General features: G+C 52.3%; 1 protein-coding gene across 3 annotated transcripts in view; it reads left to right on the plus strand.

Moving 5' to 3' along the window:
- Nucleotides 1-2,103: 2,103 nt before the first annotated feature.
- LOC310897980 (uncharacterized protein) overlaps nucleotides 2,104-12,790 on the plus strand; it is a 54,821-nt gene continuing 44,134 nt past the window's right edge. Inside the window, exons 1-11 of one of the 3 annotated variants that reach the window (XM_083832190.1) lie at nucleotides 2,104-2,321; nucleotides 2,570-2,609; nucleotides 3,264-5,008; nucleotides 5,122-5,308; nucleotides 5,725-6,777; nucleotides 7,170-7,235; nucleotides 8,175-8,275; nucleotides 8,978-9,042; nucleotides 9,257-9,408; nucleotides 9,484-9,636; nucleotides 11,375-12,363. In XM_083832190.1, coding sequence (XP_083688316.1) covers nucleotides 2,211-2,321; nucleotides 2,570-2,609; nucleotides 3,264-5,008; nucleotides 5,122-5,308; nucleotides 5,725-6,777; nucleotides 7,170-7,235; nucleotides 8,175-8,275; nucleotides 8,978-9,042; nucleotides 9,257-9,408; nucleotides 9,484-9,636; nucleotides 11,375-11,694 — 3,993 coding nt within the window. In that variant the 5' untranslated portion in view covers nucleotides 2,104-2,210 and the 3' untranslated portion in view covers nucleotides 11,695-12,363. Of the gene's footprint in view, nucleotides 2,322-2,569; nucleotides 2,610-3,263; nucleotides 5,009-5,121; nucleotides 5,309-5,724; nucleotides 6,778-7,169; nucleotides 7,236-8,174; nucleotides 8,276-8,977; nucleotides 9,043-9,256; nucleotides 9,409-9,483; nucleotides 9,637-10,723; nucleotides 11,290-11,374; nucleotides 12,364-12,790 lie in introns of those variants that run through there. The other 2 variants (XM_083832191.1, XR_014582868.1) reach the window with 2 other exon arrangements.

Raw genomic sequence — 12,790 nt, forward strand, 5'->3', positions numbered from 1 at the left:
TGACCCGGGGCTGCCCCGGTGGCAGCCCCACGCCCTGCCCTGGTGGGACCCGGTCCTGGCACAGCACCAGGAGATCCCAGGGGCTGGAGGGGCCCCGCCGGGCACAGCCCTGGCACGGGCACAGCAGTCACTGCTCTTCTGTCTCCTTTTCTCTCTTCTTTTCCATATTCTTTCTTCCCCTTCTTCCCTTTCTTCCCTACACTTCTCCTTTTCCTCCTTTCTTTTCCTATTCTTCTCCTTTTCCTTCTCCTTTTTTCACCTATTCTTCTCCTCCTTTTCCTTCTCCTTCTATTCTTCTCCTCCTTTTCCGTCTTCTTTCTTCTCATTTTTTTCTTTTTCTTCTCCTTCTTTTCCTCCTTCTTTCCATCTCTCTTCCTTCTCTTTCTTCTCTTCCTTTTCTTCCTTCTTCTTCCTCTCTCTCTTTTCCTTCTTCTTCCTCTTATTTTTCCTTTTTTTTTCTCTTCTCTATTCCTCCTTTTCCTTTCCCATTCTTCCTTTCTTCTCTTCTTCTTTCATCTTTGTTTTTGCCTTCATCTTTGTCTTTTTTATCATTTTCCTCTCCCTCCCCTCCTTCTCCTTCCTTGCTTCCTTCATCCCTCTCCTTCCTCTCTCCCAGTCCAGGCACCATTTCCACTGCAGAGAAGGAGCCGGTTTGGGACCAGCCTCTCCTGTCCCAGCTGCGATGGGGCTGCTCCACCATGGGCACAGACAGCTGGACCCTATGGGCAGTGTTGGCATTTCTCCTGTCAGCATCGCGTCACTGACCTTCAGAGCTGGGGCTTTTAGCTCCCATCCACATCACTTTTTTTTTTTTTTTCTCCAGACCTTCCAGTTATTTCTGGGGAGAGAGAGGGGGGAAGCCCCAGGTTCTTTTCCTCCTGTACCTCTTTTCTTCCTGTTACTTTTGGTGTGCAAGAGGGAAGGGAATCACGGGTAAGAGACGCCCATAACATGTTTGCTTCCTTTGGTTTTATAAAAAGGAAAGAGGATTAATGTTTTGTCGAGCTTCATTTTCCCCTCTCCCTTCATGCCCAAATGCAATCGCTAGGGGGAGGTAGAAGGTAAATTTATTTCTCCTAAACTCGGCAGGATTACGCCACTTTATAAATGACAGCAGAGTAGATGTACGTAGGAGATTTGCAAGCAGGAGGAAGCCCACACAGAAACACCTACCGCACAAAGAAAAACAAACCCTAGCCCTCTAAAATTACCCAAATATTTATGTACCAGCAAATTAACAACAAACGGAGCCCTACGATCCCGTTCAGCCCCTTCAGGACTTCTCTCCAGGGGCTAAAGCCCGGTGCCAAGATGCCCGATGCCCAGGCCAGTATGGGGAGGCTGCAGTGGGGCCGAGCAAGGCTCTGGGGACATTTGGGATGCTGTAAATGCAAACACACCGCCATGGGAGAAGGCCCACTCCAGCCTGTCAAGATGTGACAACTTAGAAGAAGAAAGGATTTCTTCTTTTTCTTTCCTCTCTCTCTCTGTCTCTCTCTTTTTTCTTTTTTTTTTTTTTTTTGTGGTACTAAATTATGACTGACATTTTAAAGGATATGTTGTCAAAGCTGTACATCAAACAGCCTAATTGCTTTCTGTGCCTTGCCCCTAATGACAAGCTAGGCTATTGCAGCTGAAAGAACTTGAAGCATCCGATAATTTGCACATCATCACCTGGGCTGTTTGCTTTCTGCCTCGTTCGGCACAGACAGGGAGAGGAGCCTCGTGTTTTGAGGTGGTTTCACTCCTTTCACCGAGTGCTGGGGAAATCAGAGTCCAGCCAAAACGGGTTAAAATGGAATGGAGACGGTTTTACATGAGGGTGCTTTCCCCCCAGTACTTTAATCCCTTGTTATCATTTTTGTGGAGAGATAAAGCAAGCTGGGCTCTGCTTCGAGGTCACGCCACAAGCAACATCAATGCTTTGATTCTGGTTTCCAACACTACATGTCACAAAAAGATGGTGCCTGCTCTCCGAAGCGCGGAGGGAAGGAGGAAAGCTGTGAGGCTGACCTCTGACGAGGGACGGCTGGCTTGTCCCTGACGAGCTAATTGCAATCAGGCGGGTGGCCAGGCGGTATATGAGTGCATATAGCAGAGAGGAGCTAGAGCATTTGCTGTGCCTGGGGGAGGTCTTCTGGGTTGTTTTAGGGAGGAAGAAGTGTTTTAGGGTGTTTTGGGTCTTGTTTTAATGCTGTGAGCTCTCCGCCATGAAGCCTTTGCCCCTTCTGGTGCTCCTTGTGCTGGTGCCCTTGGCATGGGGACCAGCACCCAGGGGGCTGCTGAGCCCCCCCTGTGGGGCTGCTGGTGCTGCCCCGGGGGTGAGTGATGGGGGGGATGCCCTGACTCTCTTTTGGGGATGTTATCGTGCTGTTTGTGGCCTGAAAGCGTCAACTGGGTAGCGCTGCTGGTGTTGGAGGTGGGGAGCAGGCATCACTTGTTGCTGCAGGGGGAAAAAAGGAGGGGGTGGGGGCTCTGAGTGGGCTCACTGCTTCCTTGCTACCTGCCTTGGGCTGCACCAGCATGGATGCTGACACCTGTGTCTGCAGTAAGACTCTTTTCTTCATAGGGTTGTGGATCCTGCCCAGAGCATCGGGATGTGAAACCAGGTAAGGTGTAACTCTTATACCAGCATTTTGAGTAGCAGGAGCACTGTGCTGTAGCAAGCTGCTGTTGGGGAGCAATTAAAGCACATAGCAGGAGCTCAGTCCGAATCTGAACTATGCTCCTACAGGGCAAACCCACTGCTTGTGGCTCTTCTAGCTTGGAGATAGTGGTTTTTGGAAAATGCTGTATTTCTGGCCGCCCGAGGGAAAGCGTTCCCTACTTGAGGGCTAAACTAGTTGTTGTGGGATGTTAACATTGCTCATCCTGCTGAGACTGCGAGGGCTTTTTGCTTGGCTGAAGCCTTGAAATGAAAGGGGGTAAAGATGCCTTCAGGACAGCACTGCCTGCTGGCTCTGCAACTGTATGAACAGTCATCCCCAAACTCCTGCTCTCTTTTTTCCTTTCTCCAGGGTGGTGGCAGTGGGGTTGAAGCCTGGGTCCCCCTGGGGCAGAGGGTGGTGGTGGCAGTCGGGGCTTCTCCAGCTGCCCCCAGCCCTCCAAGTGCTCTGGAGGAGTAGGTACTGGTGGGGATGAGCACTAATGGAGAGGAGGTTTGGGGCAGCTAGCCAGAAAATAACTTCGGGAAGTAAGGACGAGTAACTTTCTGGGAGGTGGGGATGGAGGACAACTTGAGGTTGCCCCTTCTTGTCTTGCAGGGGCAGAGTTTCCATGGATAATGGCATACGCATCTATGAGAAGCTGCCACAGAGTCCTGAGGGATGCCTATGGGGAGTTTTCTCCTCCTGCATATTGTAGTGATTCTCCAATGAACTTCTGGTGCAACTGGACAATCTGGGCAGGCCCTAGAAAGCATATAATAATTTACATCCAGGGCTTTACCACTAAGGAGGGTTGTAACAAAAATGAGGACAAAATCCTCTTCGAAGGAGTTTCTTCACTGGTGGAAAACAGCGTGGTTTATGCTTGCTGGAAGAAGGAGACGCATGTTTTTGCCACCTTTGCTCGGGCTGTCCATGTCGTGCTGCTGAAGAGGTATGTGCCAAACTGCAGAGACTCACAGTTTAAAGGGAAGTATTTCACCTTCCAAGATGGGAAAGGCAAATCTTCCTCTAGCAGCGCTTCAATTCCCAAAACTGTGTCTCCAGAGCTACCCAAGCCAGGTGGTATTTTTGAGCCTGGTTGGTCTGAAGACCCCAGGGACGTGCTGGGCTTTGGGACCACAGATAGCACCGAGAGCTTTGGTGTGACTGCGGTGCTGCACAATGTGTCCCCCCAGGGAAGAGGCACTGCAGAAAGCCCCGATAGGCTTGTCCCATACCGAGGTGCAGAGATCCCACTCCTGGAAACAAAAGCTGCTCGTGTGCCAGGGCCTGAGCCACCAGCAGGCCCGAGGCTCTGCCAGGAGGATCGGTGTGGGGGCATGGCCCAGGGTGGGAGCCCCACTGCAGGGCCGGGCTCCTGGCAGCAGGGTCCTGCCACGAGTGGAGACGTCGGTGGGTTTTCAAGTGTGCCTTTGGAAACTCCTTTGCTTGGAGCCTTGCAGGGAGCAGAGCCTTCTCTGCAGCCCACAGGCACAGGTCAGGAGGGCGGTCTGTCTGTCCTGCACCCTACCCGGAGGCTGGGAGATGTGGGCAGCCCACAGCCCACCATTAAACCAACACACACCACTCACCTGGACGTGGCTGCTCGCTCACAGGCTCTGTCCCCTGGCAGAAGGGCAAGCCAAGACAGTGTTGATACCACCACATACCAGGGGCTTGGAACAGCTGGTTTGGAGGAGAACAAGAGCCAGGAGGAGGACAAAAGCCATGGAGCAGCAAGAGGTGATGCTGATGGCCTTGCGAAGGGCCTGACGCCTAGCCTGAGTACCCCGTACCAAGTGGTGAGAAAGGACAGCTCGCAGATGCCACCTGAGAGAAGCCAAAGCAGTTTTGAGGGTTTGTCCACAACTCAACCCGACCTGGGAACGACCAGCCTCCAGCATACGAAGCTGATGGGTATTTCCCCCCCTGAAATAAAAAAAATCCCCACACCAGCCCTCTCTCACCCTGACCACGTCCCTGCAGGCTTTGGATCTGGCAATTTCGCCCCCAAGGATCCTCTTTCTTCACAAGTGGAGGCTGTCTCCAGGGCAGTCTCGCCTCCAGCAGTAGCTCTGGGTTCGGATCCTGTCAGGAGAAGGGCAGGCACCCCACCACCTGTCCATGGAGGACAGGAGGTGTTCTCCCCATCACCACCTCGCCATCTGTCAGCAGCCCCTGCGCTGGGTGCAGATGTGTCCCCTGGCCCCCTTGGCCTTGAGATGAGCAAACGGGTGCTGGAGGAGGGTGGCCAGCGAGAAGAAACCCCAGCTCCTGCAGGCTTGCCAGCCAGGGGTCCCTCTGTGGCCTCCATCCCCAGCCCGAGGCCCGTCACAGGCCTTCCTTGTCCCCAGCACCAGGTGAGTTGTCGCTATGGGGTGGCACCTGGGGGGTGAGGGGAGACCACAACACCACCTCAGCATCCGGTGACTGACTGGCTTTTGCCTCCCTCCTTGGGGGATTTAACACACAGAAAAACACAGAAGGCCTCCGAGCAGGTGCAGGTGAGCAGAGAAATGCCTCGAGCCATCGTCACTCCAGTCCTCCTGTGACCCCGCAGGGACAAACAGTGCTGCAAGGCCAGGAGCTGCAGCAGCCCTCCAGCGACCCCTTGTCCAGAAAGACATGGATGCTAGGAGGACAGCAACAACAACACGCTGGTAGGTCTACGAATGCTTTGTGTCTTGCTGCAAGGTGTCTTTAGAAGGCAGAAGGGGTTGGAGGGGGTGCCTGTCACTTGCAGTCCCTGCCTGGCAGCTGAGACCCCAGCTGCCTGTGGGTGCTTCCAACAGAGCAGTCTTGTTGGCTAAGCCTCTTTTAGGATCAAAAGCAAGTAGCTCGAGCTCTCTGAGGCTGGAAGGGCTGTGGAGAGACATGCAGAGCGACCAGGTCCCTCTGCTCAGTGCTGTTTGCAGAGCAGAGATGGGGCTCTGGGGGCTGGAGTTGTAGGAACCTCCCAGCAGGAGGTGGTTTGAAACAGGACCTCTTCTGTGATGACTCCTAGAAGCATAATGTCTGTGCCTTGGTGTGTATAACAGTCACTGATGGTGTTCCCTCTCTGTTTGCAATGTGCCAGAGCTGGGACTGCCCTGGGCAACAGAGTACTTCCCCGCCAGGAGATGCCACGTCGTCTTTCAGGGTGGGTTTGGGATGTTCTACCTCCCCCCACATGGCGACATTAAAGCCAACATCTGGTGCAACTGGACCATCTGGGCAGGCCCCCAGAAGCACGTTGTCATCTATGTCCAGGGGTTTCAGGGGAGCGAAGGCTGCGGTAAGAATCAGGACAAGATGATTTTCCAGGGTGTCCTCTCAAGTGTGGAAACCAAAGTCGTGTACGCCTGTCACAACCGAGGTACTCTGATCTTTGCTACGCGAGCCACTGTGGTCCATGTGTTATTTCTGTCCGGGGGTGGCTCCCTAAGCAGTGAATACAAACATTTTAAGGGACAGTATTATGTATTTAGAGACTATGAAGCTGCGGGTTCTTCAAATGAAACTATAGTTCCTGGAGAGCCTGTTCAGGAGAGCTGGAGGACAGCAGTAACAAAAGGCTTCCTGCCCACGCTGAGAGCTTCTCTGAGCCCATCAGCTCTGCCTCCTGCAGACAGGTTCAAGCCTGAGTTCATAAGCTCAGATGAAAAAGACCAACACCTTCCTGATCTTGCAGAAGATGCCCAGCCTGGCGCTAGCCTGGGCCTGCATGGTGAGCTGCAGGATGAAACCAAGATGGAAAGGAGCCTTCAGGATGGTGGCACCAAGGGGGAAGAATCTGACAACATGGTGGCTCCAGCCAGAGGCGATGCTGGGCGTGAAGCTGAGCAACCCCCCTTGGAGGCTGCGAAGGGGGATGTACGGCTGGTATCTGCTCTGGTCACTGTAGCCCCACATAGCTCACCTGGTGTCCCATCTTCAGAGACGCCCAGCAGTACTGCAGGCCTCTCTGACTCCTCTAGCCTGGGACAGGCCAGTGGCACCCTGGCAGCAGAGGTGGTCACCACACATCGACTGCCAATGCTGGAAAAGCCACCGCTAAACACAAGTACAGGACCTTCTCCTCTCTATCCCTCTCCTGGTGTGACTGCTGGAGGCATGGTGTCACCACAGGAAAGACACGAAGACCTCTTTGGTAAAGCATTTTGTGGGTTATTTGTGGCCAAACTGATCCACAACATTGGCCAGTGTCCATTTCCAGAGAAGGAGCACTCTTGAGAGGTTTTTATTGTATGTTGTAGATTCATCTGTTCCTTTCCACTGGTCCATGTGGTAGCACTCCTGACTCTTACCATGTCGAAGGAAGGTGGAACTGGGGAAGACACAGGGTTATCTGCTGTATCATAGGCATCTATGGGATGATGCTCCCAGCTGTTAGAGCAGTCTGAGCTCCAGAATTTAGAGGGAGGAGGGGGAAAATGACACTCATCCCCCATTAAAGTTTAGGAGTTGATAGTAGACTGCTTTCTATTCCCCCTTGCCAGTAGGCAGAGGTCAGCAGCCTGACTCTTCTCCTTGCTCTGACAGATCTGGATTCTGTTCTGGCATCCCTGGGGAACGGTACAGCACTGCAATCCCCGCACCACCCAGGCGGTAAGTGATGCAAAAACTTCAGGCAGGTCTTAAAGCACTGCCTAAGTCCGGTGTGCTGGCTGGTGCTGTGCATGGGCATCGTCTGCTCGTGAAACTCTGAGAGGAGTGCAGGGTGCTTCTCACCAGTGGCCATTTGGACAGCATTTTGCACTCACTCTGAAGAAACCCGAGTTCACATGCTGAAGCTGGCATAAATGCAGGGTGGCTGGAGTTCCAGCATTACTTGTTGGCTCTTTAAAGTTTATTTTTTTCTAAGGTAAATGAGTGGATTCTATCCTCACTTTCTCAAATACACTCACATGGGTGTCTCAGGACTACCTGGTTTTGAAGTCTGCAGGAGCCTTGCTCCTCAGACTGGGGAGAACAGCACAAGCTGCCTATGGGAGCAGGAGCTAAGCACAGAACCAGGCTTGGATGGCACAGCAAGCCCCAGAAACAGCTTGCAAAAAGGAATCAATGCAGAAGGGGGCTGTGCTTTGAATAGGAGAAATATTGCTGAATAAATAGGCTTTAAACAACAGACTCTGGCAAGTCTGTGCTAGCCTGGATTCAGCCAGACCACAGCTGTTTATCTAAGCTGATCCCAAACAGAGACGGGTGAGAGAGGAGGCTTTTAGGCTACTGCAAATTACAGAGATAGCTTTGGGAAAGATGATTGCTGAGGAAGTTTGAAAGCAATCAAATGCATGTTAATGCTTTGTGTGCTCTTTGCTCAAAGATCAATTCCGGGATTCAGTACAGGGCATTAGTTGAGGTTAGCCTTGACCTGTTCATCCACAGCTTGTTCTACCTGATGCACAGCATCTGGAAACACCCATGTGGCACTAGGATGAGGACGTTTTTGTGTAGCTGTTGTGCCATTGCCATTATCTGGGGCTAGCTCAGTTTAGGAGCCTGTTTGTTGACTAAAACATGCTCAGATCTTATGTCTTCTGGTAGATGTGCTGTTTGAAGTAACTACTGAAATCAAGCACAAGGAGTGGATCTCTCTTCGTGGAAGTGAGCTCAGAAAAGATCTTATCGAATCCCTTAAGAACCGCGTAAGTCTGGGCATGGGGATGGAAAATCAAATGTTATGTCCCAAATGGTCAGCTACTGGAGGTCATGTGCTCTTCACCCCAGGGATTTTTTTGCCAATGCCATGTGATGAGCTGGCATTTGAGTTGCTTGTGCTGGTCACCAGCTGAGGCCAATGCTGATGCCCTGGCAGGGTGCCTGGCTGCAGTGGCTGGCATCAGCTGCTGCAGCCATCACAAGACAGCAGGAAAGCACTGCAGAGACAGGGATGCAACCAACCAAGGGTTGTAACTTGCTTCTAGAAATGGGGCAGCTTCAAGTCAGAGCCCAGGAGGGGCAAGACTTGCATGATTCCAAGTCTTCACCTGATCTTGCCTTCTGGGACTGTAGTGTGTGTAGGGTTCAGCCTGCTTCCTGCTCTAGAAAGCTGGATGGCAGCCACCCCATCCACCCCCTGGTTAGTGCCCAAATGCTTACCTGGGGTTACCATTGCCCTTCCCAAATCACCTTGTGTGCTTGGAGTTGAGCTGAAGCTAGGCAGATGGGTGCCATTAGCAGTATCCTAGGCAAAAGGCTCAGAGCATGAGGCAATGGGACACTTAATGTGTCCTGAGAGGTTTGTGAAGGGTAAGAGCAAGAGGGGAGGGAGGACTGGGAAAAGAAAGCTTGATGCCATATCTCTGCCCACCAAATGTTGAATCATCACTGTTCACTCTTGTTTGCAGATTCAGCAGAACCTGAAACTCTCTGCCAACAGAGTCAATGAGATAAAGTTAAAGCAAGTCAGAAGGTAGGGTTATTGGTGTGCCACCCACTCGGCAGGCACCTCTGTAACCTGTGGTGCTCCTCATTCTCCTCCAGCAAAGCCGTCTCTTGCCACAAACTCACTGCAAGAGCCTGAAGCACCATGACTCTGTGCTAAAGAGTGGAAGGCTTGAATTTCATGGCAGGGCCTGACGGTGATGCTTTCCTCCTGCCTCACCCTGGGCTCTCCCTGCCTTCAGGACGACCAATGCCAGCCTGCTGCTCACCTTCTGGCTGCACCTGAAGCCCCAGGAGAGAAATGTGTCCTTGCTCCTGCACTCCCAGCTGGAAGAGCTGCTGGGCGCCTCGGTGGGAGTGGAGAAGCTGCAGCTGGTCTCGCTGCTAGTGGAAGGTAGTTGTCTTGGGCTGGCAGCAGAGCCCTTGTGTGCCCAGCCTGGTGTGACTCACGGCACCTATTCCCTGTCAGATGTGAATGAGTGCAGCTTGGGAGTCACTCTGTGTGGGGAGGAGGCAGAGTGCTTCAACGGTGTGGGCACCTACTTGTGCCGCTGCAAGAAGGGCTACGAGGACCGTTCTCCCATGAAGTCTGGCACGCTGTGCGTTCGTGCTCCCACATCAGGTAGGAGTCACAGTAGCGCTCTTCTGCTCTGCTTTCTTCTGCATCTCTTTGTGCTCCTGGGTTGGGGAGGGAGGGTGTATGATCGTGTGTGCAGAGATGGTGTGAATGTACTGCAGGGATGAGCAAGTCACTTGTGCAGCATCTTCAGTAGTTGTTCGTTCTTCAGAGGGCTCCTACGTATCAGCTCGTGCCATGTGTAACCTTGACTGAGGTCCAACCAGCTGTGCCTTTGCTATCAGGTGTTTACATCTGATGCATAAAAACGGCACTGCTGCTGGCATAGTGGCTTTAGGAGTGGGAAGAATAGATAATATCCTGGCCAGGCAATTCCCAGCTGGATGTTCTTGTAGGCAAAAGAATGCTTCCTGCCCTGGCTTTAGGAGCATCTCTTTAGGAGTTGCTTGTGGACCAGAGAACTATGCAGTCCTCTCAAACTGAAGTCAGGTATTGAAGCCAGAGAGGTGAGCCTTGTACTTGAAGGACAAACTGTCTTTACCTCTTCCCATGCGGGCTGTAAAGGCATCAGTTTTCAGAGGGGAGCCTAGACAGGCATCCAAGGGGTGACCTCACATCAGTTAACTGTGTCAGGTTGAAATATTGTTGCTTGCTGGGTTTAATTAAGTGAGCCACCTCCCACAGGCTCCTGAAAGCTTTACTGAGCTTTACCAAACCCTCTTTGGCAGTGGGTGGAAGCTGTCAGTGAACCCCTTGTGCCCTGGGACCAGTGGGTGGATGCAGCAGCCAGTGCCTGAACCTGGTGTTTATGCTGCTAATTGCTGATGACAGCTGAGGTGTTTGGTGGTTGTGCTCTGTTTATGGGCTGCATTGGTACTTCTAAATATGACCTCCCTATTAGGGTTAGCCTCTCTCCTCCCTCTTTGCTGTTTTTCCTGCAGCAGGGTTAAAATTAGGCATGCATGAGCCTTTATTCCCCCAGATCTTCTGCATCTCCTCATGTTGTCTGCTTGGAGCTTCAAGCAGAGTGTGGTCAAGGGTGATCTAGCGGTTACCTCTGCTACAGTGCAGTGATCAGTAAGCTTGGTCACTGCTGGGGCTGCCCTGTGATCAATCTCCTGTCACACTGCAGGACTTGGCAAGAAGGATGGTGATGTTCCCAGTGTTTACCCTAGCACTCCTCAAACAAATTGAGCACAAGGCTGACCAGATGGCATGTGGTGCTTAACTGTAATCAGGGCTGACTGATCCCATCTTGCAGTGTAATAGGGCCTCCCAGCCTGAAGTACACCAGTATTCTGCAGTACCCACTTAAAACACTGCTACTCTACCAAAACTCCTCCTCATCCCTGCAAAACTGGAAGCGGCTTCAAGATGAATGTGAGCTCACAGCCAAATTACTTTCCTCTTCCATCCTCTCAGCTCCAAATTCACTAACCATTTATGTAGTCTAAGCCTATCCAGATCAGTTAAGTATTGCATTATATTAATGTATTTCATAAATGCAACTTTATCGCTGGGGTGAAGGAGAAGGACCCTTGGGGTTTGCAGGGGGATGGCAGCAGGCTGCCCAGCCTCCATGCAGCCACACATGATTTCAGTGATGGCTCTGCTGGGAAACCAGCACATCCTCATGGTCTAAATATCAATTTGGGACAGGGTTTTGGGAGGGATGTTCTGCTCTGGAAGCAGCGGTGAGGTTTTTTTGGGGATGGTGGCCCCACCGGAGGTGCACCTGCAGCTCCAGGCCCAACCCCTGAGGCTGTGGGACCTTCTCTGTCAGGGATGGGCTTCCTGCTCCGACACGGTGACATCCTGGTGGGGGCGGCCATCATGGCCTGCCTGGCAATGCTGGTGGCCGCTGCAGCCATGTGTGGGGCAAAATGCTGGGAACAGCGCCCCAGGAGGGACCTGGGGCCTGAGGAGCCACCGGAGAGGCCTGCGGAGGAGCCAGTGATGGAGCTGCGGGACCTGGAGGACTGCCTGCGCCTCGACCCCTTCCAGCTGAAGCTGCGAGCCAGGCCCCCGGAGTGGCTGTGGGGGGCCCGGGCCCACCCTGGGCAAGCTTACCGTGTCTTCCTGGAGCAGTCCCCCCCGCTCTAGGAGAGCCCCGAAATGCTGCTAGCCACCATCACCTCTGCTGTTGGTCCTGTCTTCCTTGGCTGCGTGGCCCCTCCTTGTGTCTCTTATGGACAAACACCTCTCTCACAGTTGTCTTCGTCTTGTCGTTTATGGCTTTTAAATGCTTGCTCTGCTTTGGAAGTGAAGAGCTTGCTCACAGCACTCTGTCCTCTCCCACATTCCCTCCTTGAGATTTGTGCAGATGCGCCAGTACATGAAAAAATAAATGCTTATTTTTTAAGAAAAAAATAAGAAATAAGGTGTTTTGCTACTTAATTTAAGGAATTAATTAGTCTTGCACCTCTGCTCCCTACCTGTCAGGCAGAGCTCTGTAGGAAACCAGGACAAGACTGAAGCAATGACAAACTTCTCAGCTTCTTGCACTGGGGGTGAGAAACATGCTAGGACTCGACTGTAAGGTTTTGGCGAGTTTTCTGGCCTTTACAAGACAAGCAACGGGGACAACACTTTTTGTGCTTTTATGAATCCTGGTTGCTGAAAAGCCACTTGAAAACAGCAACACCCAGCACCTCATCCTCCTAGCTGGCAATAAAGCGCAGTTGTGTCCCCAAGTCTGGGCTTGTGACTTCTCTATCTTTCTGTTTCGTTTTTATTTACTGATTTTATTTCTTAAATTCGAATAACCTTGCTTCTCTGCGGGAAGGCATGTCAATGGTGTGGTGGCATATGTCCCACTGGAGGGCACTGTCCGCCACTGAAAGCCTAGCACGGGCTGCTCTGCCGGGCTGGCCCTGTGCAGGGGCTGCCAGATGTGGGGCACAGCTGGAGGGGGCTGCTCCCTGCTGCAGCTCCAGGAAGATGTTTGCGTGTGTGCCCTCTGAGAACAGCCTCACCCCAGTTATTTGGTGCTGATGGGGCTCCTGCCTACAGAACAGACTCCCTAGCCCCAGCTGGCATCAGTGCTGTCCAGGTTTGGGTACCAGGTGCAAACAGACCTCCCCAGAACGTCCCAGTTGTTGCTTGGGTTGCCTGACTTGTGCCTATCAGCTCTTACAGAGCATTTTCTATGTGTGGTTTTCGAAGTATGTTGCAGATAGCAGGGAATTGATTGTGAGTG

The sequence above is a fragment of the Anser anser genome (genome assembly GCF_964211835.1).
Source record: "Anser anser genome assembly, chromosome: 3".
In the NCBI taxonomy this organism is placed as follows: Eukaryota; Metazoa; Chordata; class Aves; order Anseriformes; family Anatidae; genus Anser; species Anser anser.